Source organism: Carica papaya, chromosome 5 (genome assembly GCF_054855325.1).
Source record: "Carica papaya isolate Zhongbai chromosome 5, ASM5485532v1, whole genome shotgun sequence".
Lineage (NCBI taxonomy): Eukaryota > Viridiplantae > Streptophyta > Magnoliopsida > Brassicales > Caricaceae > Carica > Carica papaya.
In genome coordinates, this window is record NC_142313.1 from 15,723,148 (window position 1) to 15,742,322 (window position 19,175).

Sequence of the window (19,175 nt, forward strand, 5' to 3'; positions counted from 1 at the left end):
AACATAACTTCAGCCTTCCATTTTCTTGTGCATGTCGAAATTTCTAAGATGCAATGATGAGGGTGAAAGAACGTGCAGACACATGATAGATGCAGGGAGGTCTATCAAATTCAAGGTTTGCAACATCAGGCAGCATTGCTGAGACCATTCGGATTGCGAGGTCTGTGACAAAGAAGACAGAGTTTGATAAACATGGATGAAGAAGAGATTCTTGCGTTTGCAAAGGAAGCAACAGTGACTTATGATCTGATAGTACAAACCAAGCAAATGGGAAGGCTTCCTGTTGTACAATTTGCTGCAGGAGGCATTAGCACTATTGCTGATGCTGCACAATGATGATGCAACTGGGGTGCAACGAAGTTTTTCTTGAATATGAAGTTTTTGACTGTCCTGATCTGTGGAAGCAGATTCAAGCAATAGTTCGGAATCTTGGGCACCATAATAATTAATTTGCTTTGGCGCAGACAAGCTTTGGGTTCGATGCTTATGAGGCAGAAGATGAGCCTGATTTGATTGGATTTATAGCGTGATGCATTTTGTTTACCCTTAAGGGTGCATTTCTAGGCTATGGACTAATCCATAATCATCTTTAGAATGAATCTGGTTCTCTAGATTACATCAAGTTCAGTAAATGTACGAGTAAACATGAATAAATTCACTAGTTATCTTAATGAAACCTTGCAGCATAACAATTCTATAAGTGGTGACATTCTACATTCTTGAATTGTTTTTTTCTTTAATGGTTCTTAACAGTAAAATGAAAAGTCACCTTAGCACTACCATGTTACTTCAAGAGGCTAACAACTATATATTATAGGTTCTTGTATGGGGCAAAAGAGACAAAAGGAAATATCGAATTTCTACTTGGCAATCCTTAAATTGGGCAAAAGCCGAGTTTATCCTAGATAGCATTCTCAGTTTGAATACTCCCGTTGTTGAATAAGCACCTTAATGCTGTCTCATATGCAGAAAATATAGCTCCATTGACCACAAAGGCTCTAGCTACAGCAGTTCCCAATCCTCTCCAGAGCACACTGAAACCGTCCTGCTTCACACTTTTCTGGAAACAATCGATTATGCCATTGTATTTTTTTAGGGAAGTTGGTGATTGAGCCTGTAGTCTTGTTTTCACAACATCTAATGGATAGCAGTTGACCCAGCTAGCAACTCCCGCTAACCCTCCTGCTACCAGCATTGTTCTCAAGCTTTCTTGGCCACTCTTTCTGCAGCCAGGATGAAGCTGTTCTCGCATATACTCATATGTCCAGAAGTAGAAGCCGTGTGCGGGTGCATCTCTGAGGACTGTTACAGTAAATCCTCGGTAAATTCCCCTTAAACCTTCTGTTTTGAATATGCTTTTGGCAACGCTTATTGGACCAATTTGATGAATATTCTTGAGGGAAGATGATTTACTATTGTTCTGCAGTTGAAGGCGAATTTTTATGAGTTCTACCGGGCTAAGCATTATGCTTTGCATAGCTCCAGTAACAATCCCTCCTAAAGCAACACCTTTGTACGATGGAGGGTCGGTGGCTGGAACAGATGAATCAAATGCCCGGGAGCAGATTGCATAGATCTGGAAAGCCATAGCATTCTGCAATTTGCAAACTCCTTATTACCAGTAGGCTAAGCCAGTGAAAGAATAATAGTTGAAACATTGATGAGATTTAGACTTGATTAGGGGAGTAATAAAATTGCTTAGAGAAATACTCAACACAATTATCTGATCCTAGATCAATCATAAGTAAAAGAGACCTAAGACCCAGCTACATCAAGACAAACAGCAAGAACATAAGCCATCAAAGGGGCAACCGCAGATGACAAAATGAGTATTATTAAATATGCTTCAAAATTGAAAAACAAAATCCTCAATATAGAAAACAAATTAAACAATTAATCACTTTGTACTAAGAATGATTATAAGCTACAATTAATTTCTTAAACATTTTTCCTTTCTTTCAGGACAAAATGGCTTCTTCGTCTGCTTTCTGGACTAAGGTTCATGGTTTTTCCAAAAATGTCTTTTGCTATATTCCAAAGAAACTAAAAACTCTGTTATATTGACTTATGTATGTTTTCTACCTATCCATACTAGTAGGGTCACCTAAAAGCTATGGAGGATTGAAGGACCCAAAATAATAATTCTACAAGATGACTATGAAATGACATCTGATGGAGGCCATATACCATGTAATGTTTTGTTGATAAGCTATCACAAGAAGTGTAAAGCAGGATTTCTTAAAAAAATAATTATTTGGTTAAAATCAGTTGAAGGGCAATCTTGGGATAAGGCTTCTAATGAACCCTTCGATTCAAACAATAGGAAATCGATCCAAGAAAAACGAAAGTAAAAAGGAAAAAATTGAAACCTGAAATGTGACGGAGGCCAATGGTGCAGCCATGCCTCTGTAGAGTGCAGCAGGGCCCTCAGTGGCTATCAAACGGCGCAGGAGGGTAAGAGCGGAGCCGGAGTTCGAGCTCTGTTGCCGGATACGTAACGAGTCGAGAGGGTAACCGGAGATTATTCCGGCAATGCCACCGAAACCACCTGCCACAAATTCCTTTCCTTGACTGCTCGCAAGAAACTCCGGCCAAAAATCCATGTTCCAGTATTTTATATATATATATATATATATCTCTCTCCTAGCAAATTTTTATAGCAGAAGCATAGAGCGTAAAGAGAAAAGATAAAACTGAAATTCCGGAATCTGGGTTTCTGGGTAAATTCTAGGCATACAAACAAGAGATATCCAGATTATAAAAAACCTTTTTATGGTGCAAGGATATTGGATATTCACTCAACTTTTCAAGTTTACTAAATCATAAAACTCTTTTTGTCATTCCCGTGAAAATACAGAGTTTTATATGTCGCCTATTCTCTTTATATGTATATATATAGGTGTCTATTAAAATTTCCAAACAAAAGAGTTTCTAGTTTCTACTCAATCTTTCCCTTGTCCGTATGAGTTTCTTGCAAATAAGAAAGAAGGCAAGCGAAGACACCGTTTGCTATTTTGTTGGCGATCGTCGCACCACCGAGCAAAGGAAACGGCCAACCGCCTTTTTCAGCTGTCCAATCATAGGTTGCCACGTGGACTAATTAAGAATTGAGAGTTAGTAAAAAAGATTAATTAAAAATTATATATTTTTTAATTTACATTTTAATAATTAAATAGTACTTTTATATAAATAAAAATCTGATTTGTAGTTAAGTTTGAATTTTTAGTAATATTATTTAAAAATTATAAATTTAAATTTTATTAAATATATAAATTTTTTATTTTGTAAATATATTATATATTCATATTAATTAATTTATATAATTTAATGGACTAACAATTTAATTTATTAATTAATTAACAGAATTATAGTGTTTAAATTAATTTTTATTTTAGTAAAACGTAATGCATTTAAATGAAGTAAATAGTTTATGATAATTAAAGTTTTTCATTGTATAATTATATTAGGATTTAAAATTTAATTTATTTTTTTTAAAAAAGTTATATAAATTAAAATTATAACTTTATTGAAAGGAATAAAAAATTTCAATAATTTAATTTAAATATAACTAATTATAAATATACTTTCAATTCAAAATATGATGTGTCTCAATAAATTTTATGTAAATGTAAGTGGAAAACAAAAAAAGAATTATTTGGACCCACCATCCATTCATGATAATTTACTTTTTACAGCTAATCTTGAATCATATTTTAAAAATAAATCCTATTTAAAATTCGAATTTTTAATTATTTTTATCCCCAAAATCAGAAGAAAATTTTAACTTTTTGTTGTAGTATAATTTTATTTTTTACTGTTATGATTATTTTTTTTTAAAAATGTTTTTACTGACCCGGTTGCAGGACAGAAAAAGTGTCTTTACGTGGATATATATTCCGGTTACTTCTTGCATCTGGACGGCTTTTGGGGAGCGGGTGACGTCGGCTCCACTGCCTTAGCAGTATTCTGGTTGGTGTGGGACCCACCCATCCACCATCCACTAAAAATATGCCACGTCATTAGTCACACGGGATTCGTAATATGTCTCGATGCGTGCAATGGAAATTGTGCGCTGTTGGATTTTTCTTTCTAAATCTACTACTCACTTTGAACTCGCAGGACACTGTTTTTTCATAAAAATAAATGAAAGTAGGATGTAAATTTAAATAATTGTAATTAAAATAAGTTATTCTAATAATTATAAGCATGCGACAACTGAAGAATGATATACAATGCATACATTTATTATTTTAATTATATATTTGATTACTTTAAAATTAGTTGATATAAATAGTGAAATTTCTTCTTTCCTCCTCTTTAATAAAATATAATTAATTCTACTTTAATTTCATACATTTCATGTATCCTAGGAGGACAACTGTTTAATCCATCTGCAGTGAGTAATTATTTTCTGATGTCATAATACATGCTTTAAAAAAGTCTCCATTATTATTTTATTTCTAATTTTTTTATTTTTTTAACAATAAGTGAGGCAATAAATTTATGAAAAAAATCGTATAATTCTTGAAATATTATTCTAGAATAACTAAAAATAAACTTCTTAAATAAATGAGAAAAAATTACTTTTCGTGTGTCTAATAATTTCTGAGCAAAAATTATTCTTTATAAATTACAGAAAGGCTATTCACTTAACTTAAAATATTTAAAAATGTAGAATATCTTGTAAAATTTCTAAAATACGAACCTAATAGAAGGATAGTTAGATTAAAAAAAAAAAATTATTTGAATATTTTAAACATAATCTATAAGTAGTGTGAATTTCTTATCATCAAAAGTAGTTTGATTGATTTTACCACAACAGTAGAAGCAGAAAATGCCAAGTTTTTAATGTACCTTTTCATTAAATAACTTTTGAAAACAATTCCTTACAATCAGTTTTAAAAGTTCATTGAAAAGTAAGTGAAATTTTATTTCTAAATTAAAGAAAAGGTTTTAGAGATAAATTTTATAGATATTTTATTGATTAATTTTTAATGGGTTAATTTCTTCTTCCTTATACACTTGTTTGAAAGGAGTTTATAATAACATTGATTCAATCTTGTAAAATAAAATCTAAAAATTGGTTGATTTGCTAGCTTAACTGTAACGTCCCCGGAAATATTGAAATGAAATGAGTATTTAAATATATCGTATGCGGAAGCGAGATCAAAATTTCAGTTAACATCCCTTACACGAAAAACCAAAAACGTACTTAAAATATAAAAGATTAAACTAACTAAGAGAGAAACTCGAAAATAAAACTATGAGTATGACTACAGAGTCTCTAGGCATCCCCTTCGTCGTCCTCCTGCGGAACGGGCTCAGGAACCATGTCTTCCTGATCTGAAATGGTTAAATAAGGAGTGAGCTACACTAGCCCAGTAAGAACATCACGATATCTCACCGTCACGGAGGTAAAGGTGGGTAGAAAAACACAAAAAGACCAATGGAGCATAATTTACAATAAACTCGTTTATTAACATGAAAACCTTTACCATCCACTTACCTCGGTGGAATTTATGAAAACAATATAAGAAAAATAATAACATTATCATAATCATGGAATAATATAAGCTGTAAAACATAACACTTATCACGCCTCTTGTAATTCAATCATTGTACAACATATCTTTTTCTCATTTACCAGCCTACTAGTATCCGTGGGGGTCCATAGGGGTTCCGCTACCCGTTAACCTTTAACATTCATAATCAGTTTTCCAGGGCCGTCCCCATACCCCGTCCGGTATGGGCGCCAAAACCATGAACCTCAATACCCCGTCCGGTATGAGGGTGAAACGGGCCGTCCCCATACCCCGTCCGGTATGGGCGCCAAAACCATAAGATCTCCATACCCCGTCCGGCATGTGAGACCACAATCCCGGTAGGGTTCCCTACGGACCTGGTCCGTCCACCATCTCCCAGGATATCTAGTTAGGCTGACCCTCATAATACAATTATCAGTCTACACAATCTTTCATTTTCCTTTTCCTCAGTCAGCATCATCAATTCACATACAAACAAGCAAAACAGTAATTCATGCCGAACAGACAACATACAGTATCATTTTTTCAGTCATTCAACCCATGATTAATAAAAACGTAGTATTTGCACACAAATCTGTAAAATGAACACATCAAACCTCATTTTGCATTTAAAGCTGTAAACAGGCTAAATAACAGTAAATCACCAATCACACTAGACTCGGGCTCCATTAGCCACCTTAAGCAATTTCACACATTCGTTAATTCAAGAAATACCGTTTTATCATTTTGAACTTTAATACCGTGATAGGAAATAGGGTGAGGGGTCCTTACTTGTTTTCGGGATCCGAATACGATTCACAGTGCGCTTGCAGGCCGTCCCTAATTTTCCCTGAATTTTTCCCGGGGAACTGAAACACACTAACAGTACCTGCACGTGTTCCAAAAAAAATCCAAATTAGGCCCAGGGCCCCTTTCGGACCAAATCGCAACTCCGGCACGGCGGCTCCGCCGTGCTCCGGCGACGGCGCCGCCGCTGGCGGCGGCGAGTCGCCTCGGGTTGGCTGTTTTCGGCCGTTTTCAGCCGAATTCGGCCACACTCGCATTGGTCCTTGTTAGAAAACAACCCTAGGGCCCTCGGGGGGCCAAAAATCACGGAAAAGCAGAGCTTACCGGCGGCGGCGCTCTCGGGTACGGCGGCTCTCCGGCGAGGTTCGTGTTTTGGTGATTCGGCTTCGGTCAACCTGTAGAGAAAAGAATGGTGATCACGGTGATATAAAAATTGCATCGAACGGAGGCCGGGAAGGACCTCGTCGGAGGCAAAAAACCGAGAGGGGCGCGGCGGCGCCGCTGGGTTTCGGCCTCAATTTGGCCATAGGAGGAATCAGCGGAGAAAAACGAGTCGGGGGTATGAAATTTACCTCGATCGGCGGTCGGAAATTTCCCCGGTGCGGCGGCGGGTGGCGGCGGTCGGCCTCTGGTTCGTCTTCTCCGGCGAGCGGCGGGCGGCTAGGGTTTGTGGTCTGGTGTAGGGGTTCTATTTATAACCCCTTGCCTTTTGATCACAGCCGTTCATTTCGTTTTAATCTGGGCCGTTCGTTTTTGATTGAATCTGGGCCGTCCGTGCGATTGAATCTGGGCCGTCCGATCGCGCGATTGATCTGGGCCGTCGGATCGCACCCACGCGGATCGCCAACGTGGCTCCTTTCGGAGTGACGCGGTCTTGCCACGTGGCAGGCCCCGGTTGGCCGGGACTACTGACCGGGCCTGCTGACGTGGCTGCTGACGTGGCCCCCCCCTTTTTTTTTTTTTTTTTTTTTTTTTTTTTTTTCCTCCTTTCCGGGTGCTACATTAACTAAGATATTGTAAATGAGTTTTAAGAAGAAAACATAACCCTAATGACTTTATATACAAGTATAAAGCTCCACTAATTGCAAAGAGATTTATTTATTTTTTTAGTTTTTATCTATAAACGTTTTGTAACATTCTGACTTTATATAGAGTTCTAAACATAACCAAAATAATGCTTACTAGTTGAATCAACAAAGATATTGAATGCATGTAATATTTTAAAATAAAGACTTAATATTTACATCTTTTGCATATGTATTCAAAATATACAATTATATTGAGGCGTAACAAAATTTTGATATCAAAATTAAAATTATCAAACTTAAAATTCTTTTCAATACGAGTATGATCCACTTGGTGTTATTCTCACTAATCAGGAGCTTGGCCTTGGTTATTTTGATATGAAAAGAACCACAGTGGATTTGGGTGAAATGCACTCGCTCACGAAAGATATAAGCACAAATGTATTTTGAAATAATTTATCTAAAATTTTGTAGAAAAATTAAAACTATTGACAAAAATAAAATTTTTATGAGAATAATTTAAATTTAATAATCTATTAATTAATTAATTTTCTCGTTTTCAAATTATTCCTTTCAATTTCTAGAGTCTTATTTTAATTATTTGTTAGCAATTTAGTTTTATTGTAATTGCCAAGAGAATGAATTTGATAATCAAATGAACACTAAAATTTTATTGATAAAAGAACACACATTTTATAATGCTCACAAAACAATTTCACATCCAAACCAGTTATGCATTAGCTTGTTAAAGGTAATAAATCTCACTCAATTTTTTTACCTCAGACCCTAGTATTTTTTCCCATCTTCTGTTTGAACTCTATATATAAGCAACAAAGTTGCCCCATTGCCTTCCCCCTCTTTATTGTTGATTAATTCAAGCTTAATTTCCCAACAAGATTAAATCCAGCTCAATTTTCCAATAAAACTAAATCAAACCTAATTTTCCAACATCCTCCCTTAAACTTGATATAATTATTCATAGCATTTTTTTTAACTTGATAAATATATTTACTTTAAGTGACTTTGTGAAAATATTATGAGTTGATCTTCAGATGCACAGAACTCAACCATGATCTCTTTATCTTTTACCAAGTCACGGATGTAGTAATGTCTGATGTCGATGTGTTTGTTATGACCATGGAACACTAGATTCTTTGTTAAGACAATAGTAGATTTATTATCACAATAGATTATCATTGGATCATCTTTTTGATGTTCTAATTCATTAAGCATCCTTCGCAACCAAATTTTTTTAGGTAACAAAAACTTACAACTGCTATATACTCTACTTTTACTATTGAAAGTGCTATAACTTATTGTTTTCAAAGGACCAAAAAAATGCACTTGAATAAAGATTAAATACATAACCTAAATTATTTTTCCTTTTTTAGTGTATAACCTGCCCAGTCAATGTCTGTCTAAATAACTAATCCCATCTTGTTAGTGGTTGAATAACATATGTCATCATCTAACATTCCTTTAATATATCTCAATATTATCTTTGGAGCTTGTCAATGAGATTGTCATGATAATTCCATAAATTTGTTCACAATACCAACTCCATAAACAATATTAGGTCTAGTTGTTTTTAAGTACCTCAAGCTTTTAATAAGTCTCCTAAAGTTTGTTGCATGAACCAAGTCACTGTATCGTCTTTCACAAGCTTTAACTTTATTTCCTCGGTGTTAGGATTGGTTTGAAGGCTTCCATATTAAATTTATTTAAAATATCTCTAATGTGATAATAAAGAGGGAGAAATCTTGTGAAAAACAAGAGACCTACGTGGAGAACTATTTTCATGGAGATATGACAATAGAGGGGAGGAAAAGGTTGTACAATGGTGTACTTCTTGGACACACTAGGAAGTACTCTTGAACTGAAAGTATTCAAGCAGGGTCTACACAAATCCAAGTCTAAAACCAAAGGGAAGGTAAGTCAGGAACCTAGAAAGAACTAAAGGGGCTTGAAAAACAATATAGGAAGAGGAGAAAAAAGAAAAGATGGGAAATGAAAAAGTTATTGGGCCTCACGACCAAGGAAAGGCTTAGCTCAAAAATTCTGCCACAAGAAGAAACCCAAAATATCATATGGTTATGGATACCCATTGGATACACATGCATGGACATGCACATGTACGATCCAAGGTACCTACCTGCATATGTGGGATTTTTTTTTGTAAGGAGAAGCACACAGAACATGTGGGAGAGCTGTGCAGCAAGAGCAATCATGCATGCGCGCGCACATCAGCTAGATGCGGGCAAGAGTAGGCCCATGTGCTAACGACCCCTACTGCATGCCCGACCATCTGTTTTTGTGTGAGGGACTTTTCGCTACTAGCAGCCTACATGCCACTTGCACGCGGCTAGCTACATCATAAGTCCTACTTGGACTCTTTTGTCCCATTTTTTTTACAAATTATCCCATGTGATTAAAGTGCAAAATTGGAGGTGAATTTATGCTCAAATTAGAAGTCCAAAGAAGATAAAGCCACATAGAGATTTGGATAAAGAGATAAGAATATTTTTAACTATTTGTTTTAAGTAGTTTTGATTATTTTATTAAGTATAAATATGATTTAATTATTTAATATTTTTGTTTAAGTGTTTTAGTTAAATTAAGTTCAAGCAATCAAGTAAAAATATATAATCCTACTTTTATTTGTATTAGAAGAGTGAAGTCTATATAAAGGCTTTAATTCTTAGGTTGTAATCATAACTTGAGTTTAATAAAATTTTATAGCTTTTGTTTTATTTCTAAATTAGTTTTGGCTAATTTTTTTAGTATTCTTCAAGTTAGGGAGCTTTAGAAGACTTGTTGAGCTAAAGAATCGGGATCAACTTGTTAGGTAAGTCGTGGCATCTTATTTTAATTATTTCTTTACAATTTCTAGAGTCTTATTTTAATTATTTGTTGACAATTTAATTTTGTTATAATTGCTAGTAGAATGAATTTGATAATTAAACAAACACTCAAAATTTTATTGATGAAAGAACACAAATTTTACAATGCTCATAAGATAATTTTACATCCAAACTCGTTACGTATTAGCTTATCAAAGGTAACAACTCTCACTCAAAATTTTCACATCAGACCCTAATATATATATTTTTCTCTTATGTCTAAACTTTATGTATAAGCATCAAAGTTGCCCCATTGCCTTCTTCCTCTTTATTGTTGATTAAATTCAACTTAGTTTTCCAACAAGATTAATTCCAGCTTAATTTCCCAACAAAATTAAATCTAGCTCAATTTTCCAACAAAATTAAATCCAACTCAATTTTCCAACAAAATTAAATCCAACTCAATTTTCCAACAAAATTATATCAAATTGAATTTTCCAACAAAATTAAATTAATTTTAGTTTTCCATCATCTTCCATTAAAACTTGATTTAATTATTCCCAACATTTTTTTTAACTTGATAAATAATTTGCTTTAAGCGACTTGGTGAAAATATTGCGAGTTGATCTTTAGATGTACAGTACCCAACCATGATCTCTTTATCTCTTAGCAAGTCATGGATGTAGTGATGTCTAATGTCGATGTGTTTGCTACGATCATGGAACACTAGATTTTTTGTTAAGGTAATATTAGATTTATTATCACAATAGATTGTTGTTGGATCATCTTGTTGATGTTATAGTCATTAAACATCCTTCAAAACCAAATTGCTTAGGTAGCACAACCTACACTTGCTATATACTTTACTTCTACTGTTAAAAGTGCTACAACTTGTTGCTTTTAAAGGACCAAGAAAATGCACCTGAATAAAGATTAAACACATAACCTGAAGTACTTTTCCTTTTTTTAGTGTTACATGCCCAATCACTGTCTGTGTAAACAATTAATCCCATCTTGTTAGCGGGTGAATAGAAAATGACATCATCTAACATTCCTTTAGTATATCTCAATATTCTCTTTACAGCTTGCTAATGAGACTGCTGTGGTGATTCCATAGAGTTGCTCACAATGCCAACTCCATAAACAATGTCAGATCTAGTTGCTTTTAAGTACCTTAAGCTTCTAATAAGTCTCCTGAAGTTTCTTGCATCAACCAAGTCACTGTGTCATCTTTCACAAGCTTTAACCTTTATTCCATTAATGTTAGGATTAGTTTGCAGGCTTCTATATTAAATTTATTAAAAATATCTCTGATGTGATAATAAATAAGGAGAAACCTTGTGATAAGTTAGAGACCCATGTGGAGAATGGAGATATGACAATAGAAATGAGGAAAAGGTTGTGTAATGGTGTGCTTCTAGGACACACTAGGAAGGTGAATTAGAGCCCAGAAAGAACTAAACGGGTTTGAACAACGGTCTAAGAAGGGGAAAAATAAAAAAAGATGGGAATTAAGAAAGTTATTGGGTCTCACAACCAAGGAAAGGCTCAGCCCCAAGAATTCTACCACAAGAAGAAACCCAAAACATCATATGGGTATTGGTACCCATTGGATACACGTGTGTGGGCATGCACATGCACGAAACAACATACCCGCATATGCAAGATTTCTGTCTGCAAGGAGAAGCACGCAGAACGTGAAGGAGCGGTGCGCAGTAAGAGTGAGCATCCACGAGCGCAAGCATAAGCCAGATGTGCGCAGGAGCAGGCCCATGTGCGAGTAACCCCTACTACACGCTCGACCATCTATGTGCACGCAAGGGACTTTTTGCATGCGTTAGGCACACACTACCAACAACCTGTATGCCACTTGCACGCGGCCAGGCTGATAGCTGCATGATGAGTCCTACTCAGACTCTTTTCTCCCCTTTTTCCTAATTTTCGTATAATTCCAAGCTACAATAGTTTTACAAAGTATGCCATGTAATTAAAGTGCAAAATTGGAGGTGAATTTCTATTTAAATTAGAAGTCCAAAAAAGATAAAGCCCCATGGAGATTTAGATAAGAGAGAAGAATATTTTTAAGTATTTGTTTTAATAATTTTGATAATTTTATTAAGTTTAGATATAAGTTAATTATTTTAATATTTTTGTTTAAGTGTTTTAGTTAAATTAAGTTTAAGTAATCAAATAAAAAATATGCAATCCTACTTTTATTCGTATTAGAAGAGTAGAGTCTATATAAATGCTTCAATTCTTAGTTTGTAATCACAACTTGAGTTTAATAAAATTTTAAAGCTTTTGTTTTATTTCTAAATTAGATTTGGCTAATTTTTTTGAGTGTTCTTCAAGTTTCTTCAACTTAGAGAGCTTTAGAAGACTTGTTGAGCCAAAGAATCGAGATCAACTTTTCAAGTAAGTCATGGCGTCTTTCTTTATTCTTTTTATTTCTCGATTATGTTTGATTTGCATTCATATTATTGGGTGTCGTTCAAGTAAGGAAGGTAAATTAGGTAGTTAAGTTTTTCTGGTGTGACGTTGAGTGAGGTTTCGGGAGTCAAAATAATCCATCCCCATTCTCTGCCTGCATCAATCTCCTATATTATTTTTAAAAATGAATATGCATATATTTGTTTGATTGGCCTCAATAATAAGTAAAACATTAACCCCATATTTGTCATCTCAAAGTGGGTAATCATATTGCCTTGAATTCTCACAAAAGTCTTGAATCATTGCCGATGAAGATCTAATCATCCACATAAAGGCAAACAACAATAATGTCTCTATCCTTGTTTGTCTTTATATACAGAGTATGTTGGTATGAACACTTTTGGAAACCATGATCAAGAAAATAAGTGTCAATATGAGTGTACCATGCCCTTGGTGCTTGTTTAAGCTCATATAAAGCTTTTTTTAACTGATAAACTTTATCTTCTTCACCTTTGTTTTCGTAACTAAGTGGTTATTCAATGTACACTCCTTCGAAGACACCATTTAGAAATGCTGACTTTACATCCATTTGATATATTTTTCAACAATTTCGTGCAATAAGTGAAATGATTATACACACAATATCTAATCTAGCAATAGGCATAAATACTTCAAAGTAATCAATACCTGACTTTGCTTGTATCCTTTTGCAACTAGCCTCGCTTTAAACCGTTCCCCTTTTTGTTAGGCTTGTACTTTGTCTTGTACACCCATTTGACTCTAATTAATTTCTTTCCTTTCGACAAAGTAGTTAATTCCCATGTGTTATTCTTCTTAATGGAAAAAAAATTATTCATCATTGCTTTAATCCACCAACTTCATTAGACGCTTCTTCGAGCATTACTAGATCACAATCTGTAAAGAAAGCATAATGAATGACATCTTTATCATTATCGGAATCATCACTAACTTCATAATGCTTTAAATAAGCAGGTGGATGATGATCTCGTTGTGATTGTCTAAGTGTAGGAAGAGATGAAGCTTCTGGAGCAATAATAGATGTGTAATACCCCACCCATCGTTGTGCTTAATTAATTTAAAAAATCCTAATTATTTGAGCCTTTGGCCGCATTAAACTCATTTAAAATACACTGTGTATTATTTATCGTAATTCATAAATCTGGTTGATTTTTAATTATTTTGCTTCTATTTTTTTTATTTATTTATTTTTATTATTTAATATGTATTTAACTTGATTCAATTTAATTTTAGAAAATTGAGAAAAATTAGAAAAATGGCGAAACGGGAAGAAATCCCACGGGGAAGTAGAGCTGCTTGCACGGATGTCGCGCCTGTATGCGCGCGCGCACGCTCCCAGTAGCCGCAGGACTTGCGTATAACACGCACGTCCCATTCTCACGCAGCACGCACAAGACGCGCACACAGAAGACACGTCTCATCCATGCGCACGACGTGGGGACAGGTCCTGCATGCATCTTGTCGCATGTAGGCAGGCTGTCTGCGCAATAGGCTCGCGTGGATAGGCCTTGCGCGCCCTAGGCCCTGTGTACGCGTAGGCTAGTAGCCCATGCGTGCGTAGCAGGAGGCTTGTGTGGCTGCAAGCTAGGCTACAACACGCCAGCTAGGGCACTGCAGCCTCGGGTAGTGCACCGCCATCGCCTCAAGTGGTGTGCTACCGACGCCGATTGAGGAGGCCCTCCTCCTTTGTTTTTTGTGTTGAACATCTTTTTCTCCTCTCCTTTCACTGGATTTCGTAACTTGATGCGAATCTGACAGTTTCAAAATTCTATAAATAGGCCTTACCACACCATTCTTCCATTCTTTCATTTTTCTAGACTTAGAGAGAGAAAATGAGAGAGAGAGAGTAATCTAGTGAGAGAAGGAGGAAAAGCAAAGAGAAACAATGAAGAAGAAAACATCAAGATTTCAGTAAAGAATTTAGTATTTTTTTTATGTCTTAAGAGATTTTTTTAGATAAAATAAAATTATTAAACATGATGATTGTGATTTTGCCTGCTTGTATGCCTTTGTGGTTATAGTTTAGATAAGTCAAATTATTTTTGTTTTCAAGCATGCTATGTAGACACTTGATAATTTTCATGTAATAAAATATAATATGAAGTCGGAATTATTGCCTAGTAAAAATAAAGAATAAAAAAAAGAAGAGAAAAGTGGAATGAAGTCTAAATGGCCCGAAATATATACCTGTATTGACATGCATATTGCATCAAGTGTCTCATTAGGCTTTTTATCTCTGAAGGGTATCTGTTCCCCTAGCCCTTCGGGGTATCTGTTCCCCTCTCACCCATCTGGTCTAGAAAGACGTAAGAGGACCGCTCCTAGTGGATGACGGCGTACCTCTAACGAGAGTGGTAATGCGAATATCATTTTGGGATCACCATTGGCCAAGTACCGTCGTGACCGTAGATATGTAATAGGGCCACTATGGTTGGTATGACTGGTTATAGATCGTACCATGGTTTGGCCAGTCGAAAATAGGTTTGAGCAAATTGCCGTATCTGTATCTAATCTGGTCATTCTACTTAGATAGTTAAAAATATGTATTTGCCTTCAGATATGGAAGTTGTAATGACTTTGCGAACATGGTATGAAAATTTGAGCATTTCATGATTTATTTGATTTTTTCTATTATCTGATATGATGTATGCTTGATTTGTTCATATTAATATACTATTTTCTTAATAAATAAATTATTTTCATAATATAAGATCGGTCTATGAGGTGGCTAAATGGTAAGCTTTTAAGTTAAAATAATTCATCTTTAAAACCTTACGCTATTAATTTAATATTGTTTGCTGTACTGAGCATATGAAACTCACTCTTTCCATCCCTCCCCAGATGAGGAAGAAAATGAGGAACCGCAGGCTGATCTATCTTTGAAAGTCTATGAGGATCTCATGGATCCACAAAATTTGAGTGCATGACTGTTTCCGCACTTTGATGAGTCCAATAGCATAGTGAAAGAACTGACATTATTTTGTGTTTTGTTTTGTTTGTATTTTATAGACACTTTAGGCCTCAGTTATATGTATATAATTGGAACTCATATATATATATATTTGTAAGGGATTTATATTAATTGTTCTGCTGCATAAAATTTTATCATGTACTCTGTAACACCCCGCCTATCAATGTGTTAAAATGATTTGAAAACTCTATTTATTCAAGTCTTTGGCCGCATTGAACTTAATTAATTTATGCTGCTTAATATTTATCATAATTCATAATTTTAGTTGATTTCCTATTTATTTAATTTAATTTTAATTAATTCTATTTTATTTAATTTTATTTAATTTTAATATTTAATTTTAAGTCTAACTCATTTAAATTACATATAAAATTTGAGAAAAAAATCAAAAAACGGCGAATTGGAATGAAAATCCAGCGGGATTTTTCAAGTTGCCCACGCAGGTGTTGGGCACTGTGCGTGTGCGCACGTCCCATTCGCACCCATGCGCGCACGACCAATCCGCGCGCATGCGCGCAAGTCCAGTCTGCACGCATGCGCGCACGGGACGTGCGCACAGCACAGACGGGACGTGCGCACAGCACGAACGACGTGGGGTTAGGACCTACGCGCGTCTTGTTGCACACAGACGGGCTGTCTGCGCATCCTATTGCATGCAAGCGAGTCGTCCGCACGTCAACTCGCACGCGGATAGGCACCACACACTTTCGCACGCTATCTGGGCAGTAGGCCTGCGCGAATAGGCCCTGTGCGCCTGGGGTCTATGCGTAGTAAGCCTGCGTGTGCGGCACTTAGAGCACCTAAGCCCTGCACGTGCGGCAGGAGGCCTATGCGCTTACAAGCTAGCCTGTAATGTGTCGGCTAGGGCATTGCCACCTTGGGCAGTGTGCTGCTATTGCCTCAGGTGATGCGCCGTCGTCGTCGGTGGAGGAGGCCCTTCTCCTTCGTTTTTCATGCCAAACATCTCCTCTCTCTTCACTGAATTTTGCCACTTGGTGCGAATCTGACGATTTTAAAACTCTATAAATTTGCCCTCCCCCTTCTCTTCCTCTCCACACTTCCATTCTTTTATTTTTTAAAGGTTTAGAGAGAGAGAGAGAGATAATAGTCTAGTGAGAGAAGAAGAGAAAGAAAGGAGAACGGTGAAGGAGGAAAACATCAAGGTTTCGGTAAGGAATCTAGTATTTATTTTGATGTATTGAAGAGTATATTTAGAAAAACTAAATTAATATAATTGTTATTTTGTTTGTTTTATATGCCTCTGTGTTTAAATAGTTTGTATTGTTCTTGTTTTCAAGCATGCTATGAGAATTACAGACATTTGATGAATTTACACGTAATAAATATAATATGTAATCGGTAACAGTAAAAAGTACAAAACAAAAAAAAGAGAAAAGTGGAATGAAGCTTGTTTAGTCCAAAGTATATCTGTATTGATATGCATATTGCATCAAGTGTCCCGTTAGGCTTTTATCTCTTAGGTGTATATATTTCCCTTACCATTCTGGGTATTTGTTTTCTCCTCCCCTATCTGGTCTGGAAAGACGTAAGAGGATTTCTCTCAATGGATGATGGTGTACTATCTGACGATAGTGGTATTGCACTAGCTGTAGAGGTCACCCATGGATAAGTAATGTCGCGATTGTAGATATCTGTTAGGGCCAGTATGGCTGGGACGACCATGGTCATAGCTCGTACCATAGTTTGGCCAACCGGAAATGGGCATGAGCAAATTGCCGTATTTGTATCTGATCTGGTCATTCTACTTGGGTAGTTAGAAATCTGTATCTACTCTCAGAGATGGAAGTTGTAATGACTTCACGAAGTATAACACAAAAATATGAGCATTTCATGATTTATTTAATTTTCTCTATTATCTAGCATGATATATATTTGATTGTTTGTATTAACATATCGTTTTCTAAACAAATAAATGATTTTTCATAATGTAAGATAGGTAAACAAGGAAGTAAAATGGTAAGATAAAATAATTAACTTTTGAAATCTTACGATGTTAATTTAATACTGTTTTTCTTACTGAGCATATGGAATTCACTCTTTCTATGCACCCCCAGATGAGGAAGAAAGTGAAGAACCGTAGGCTGACCTACCTTTGGAAGTTTATGAGGCTCTCATGGATCCACAAGTCTAAGTGCATGACTGTTCCTACACTCTGATGAGTTCAATAGCATAGTGAAAGAAGTGACCTTTATCTTTTGTATTTTGCAGCCACTTCTGACCTCAGTATATGTATGTATTGGAACTCATATATATTTGTAAGGGATTTATAATGATTTTGTTCTGCTGCATAAATTTTATCATGCACTCGTTATTCTGAATCTCTATCTGACACCCATTTGCCTTAATTAGCACTTGGGATGTCACACACTCATTATTCTGAATCTGTATCTGATACCCATTTGCCTTAATTAACATATGGAATGTCACATATGGTATCTGAACAGAATAATTGCAGATCAAATCCCTTACATTGAGGCCTTAGGTAGAAAAAGCCCTTTAGAGTACCTAAGAAAAATAAGTCATCTTTTCAAAACTAGACCACCAACTCGTGTTTTCCTTTCTTTTGTTGGAATGACACGAAGAAAACCATCTGTAGAGTGTACTAAGTGACCTGAAACTCCGGATCACCCGACCAGAATTTGCCGAACTCTTCCAAGCTATCAAGGATTAACTGCAATCATAGCACAAAATCTAGCCAACCCTTGTCCACCTCTTGCCCCCGAATTCTGAAACACTGAGAGATCCATTTCCCACAACATAGTGGAGTTTAGGAAACTTAACCCCCCACACTTTGATGGTGGCCCTAATCCCTTAGTAGTCGAAGCTTGGATCCTACAGATAAAGAAGCTCTTCTTTATCCTAGAGTTGACCGAGGAACAAAAAGTTCCCCTTGCAGCCTTCATCTTAAACGGTGAAGCAGAACACTAGTGGCGACTTAAAAAGAAAGTCCTGCCTACCCCTACCACTTGGGAAGTTTTCATGGATGCATTCTTTGATAACTTCTTTCCTGCTTATGTCCGAGAAAAGAAGGAGGAGGAATTTCAGGACCTCTATTAAGAGAGTTTGAAAGTTGCCCAATATGTAGCCCGTTTTATTCAACTGTCTATATTTGCCCCTCTAATAGTCATCCCCGAGAGCTGAAAAACTTAAAAGTTTCTCAAGGGCCTTCGTGCCGACATCTATGACCGAGTCATAGTGCTGAGACCCAGTTCATATGCGGACGTGCTCGAACATGTCCAGTTGGCTGAAGATCTCATCTTGGCCAATCCCCAACGCATTGCCCTAGTCTACACCCAACAACCACTCTAGTAACTTAGGACGAGATTACCTGACCCAGTAAGTAGCCACCTTGATAAATGAACTAGAGTTGCCCTTCCCCCTGCTTTGCTTCCACCTACAATTCAACCTGCCCGGCCTAACCAACCCTGTTAGCATTGTGGTCGATCGCATGGTGACCTACCTTGTTGACGTATCAATAATGCCTGTTATCGATGTAGAAACACCCAACAGCTTATAAAAG

At 36.1% G+C, this 19,175-nt stretch overlaps 1 protein-coding gene across 1 annotated transcript; it reads right to left on the minus strand.

Annotated features, from left to right (window-relative positions):
* Positions 1–646: 646 nt before the first annotated feature.
* Positions 647–2,989, minus strand: BAC2 (Mitochondrial substrate carrier family protein). The gene is made up of 2 exons (XM_022056163.2): positions 2,370–2,989; positions 647–1,594 (listed from the first exon to the last, which is right to left on the minus strand). Exons 1-2 carry the CDS (start codon positions 2,601–2,603, stop codon positions 902–904), a joined length of 927 nt encoding a protein of 308 aa, XP_021911855.1. The 5' UTR covers positions 2,604–2,989; the 3' UTR covers positions 647–901.
* Positions 2,990–19,175: the final 16,186 nt, after the last annotated feature.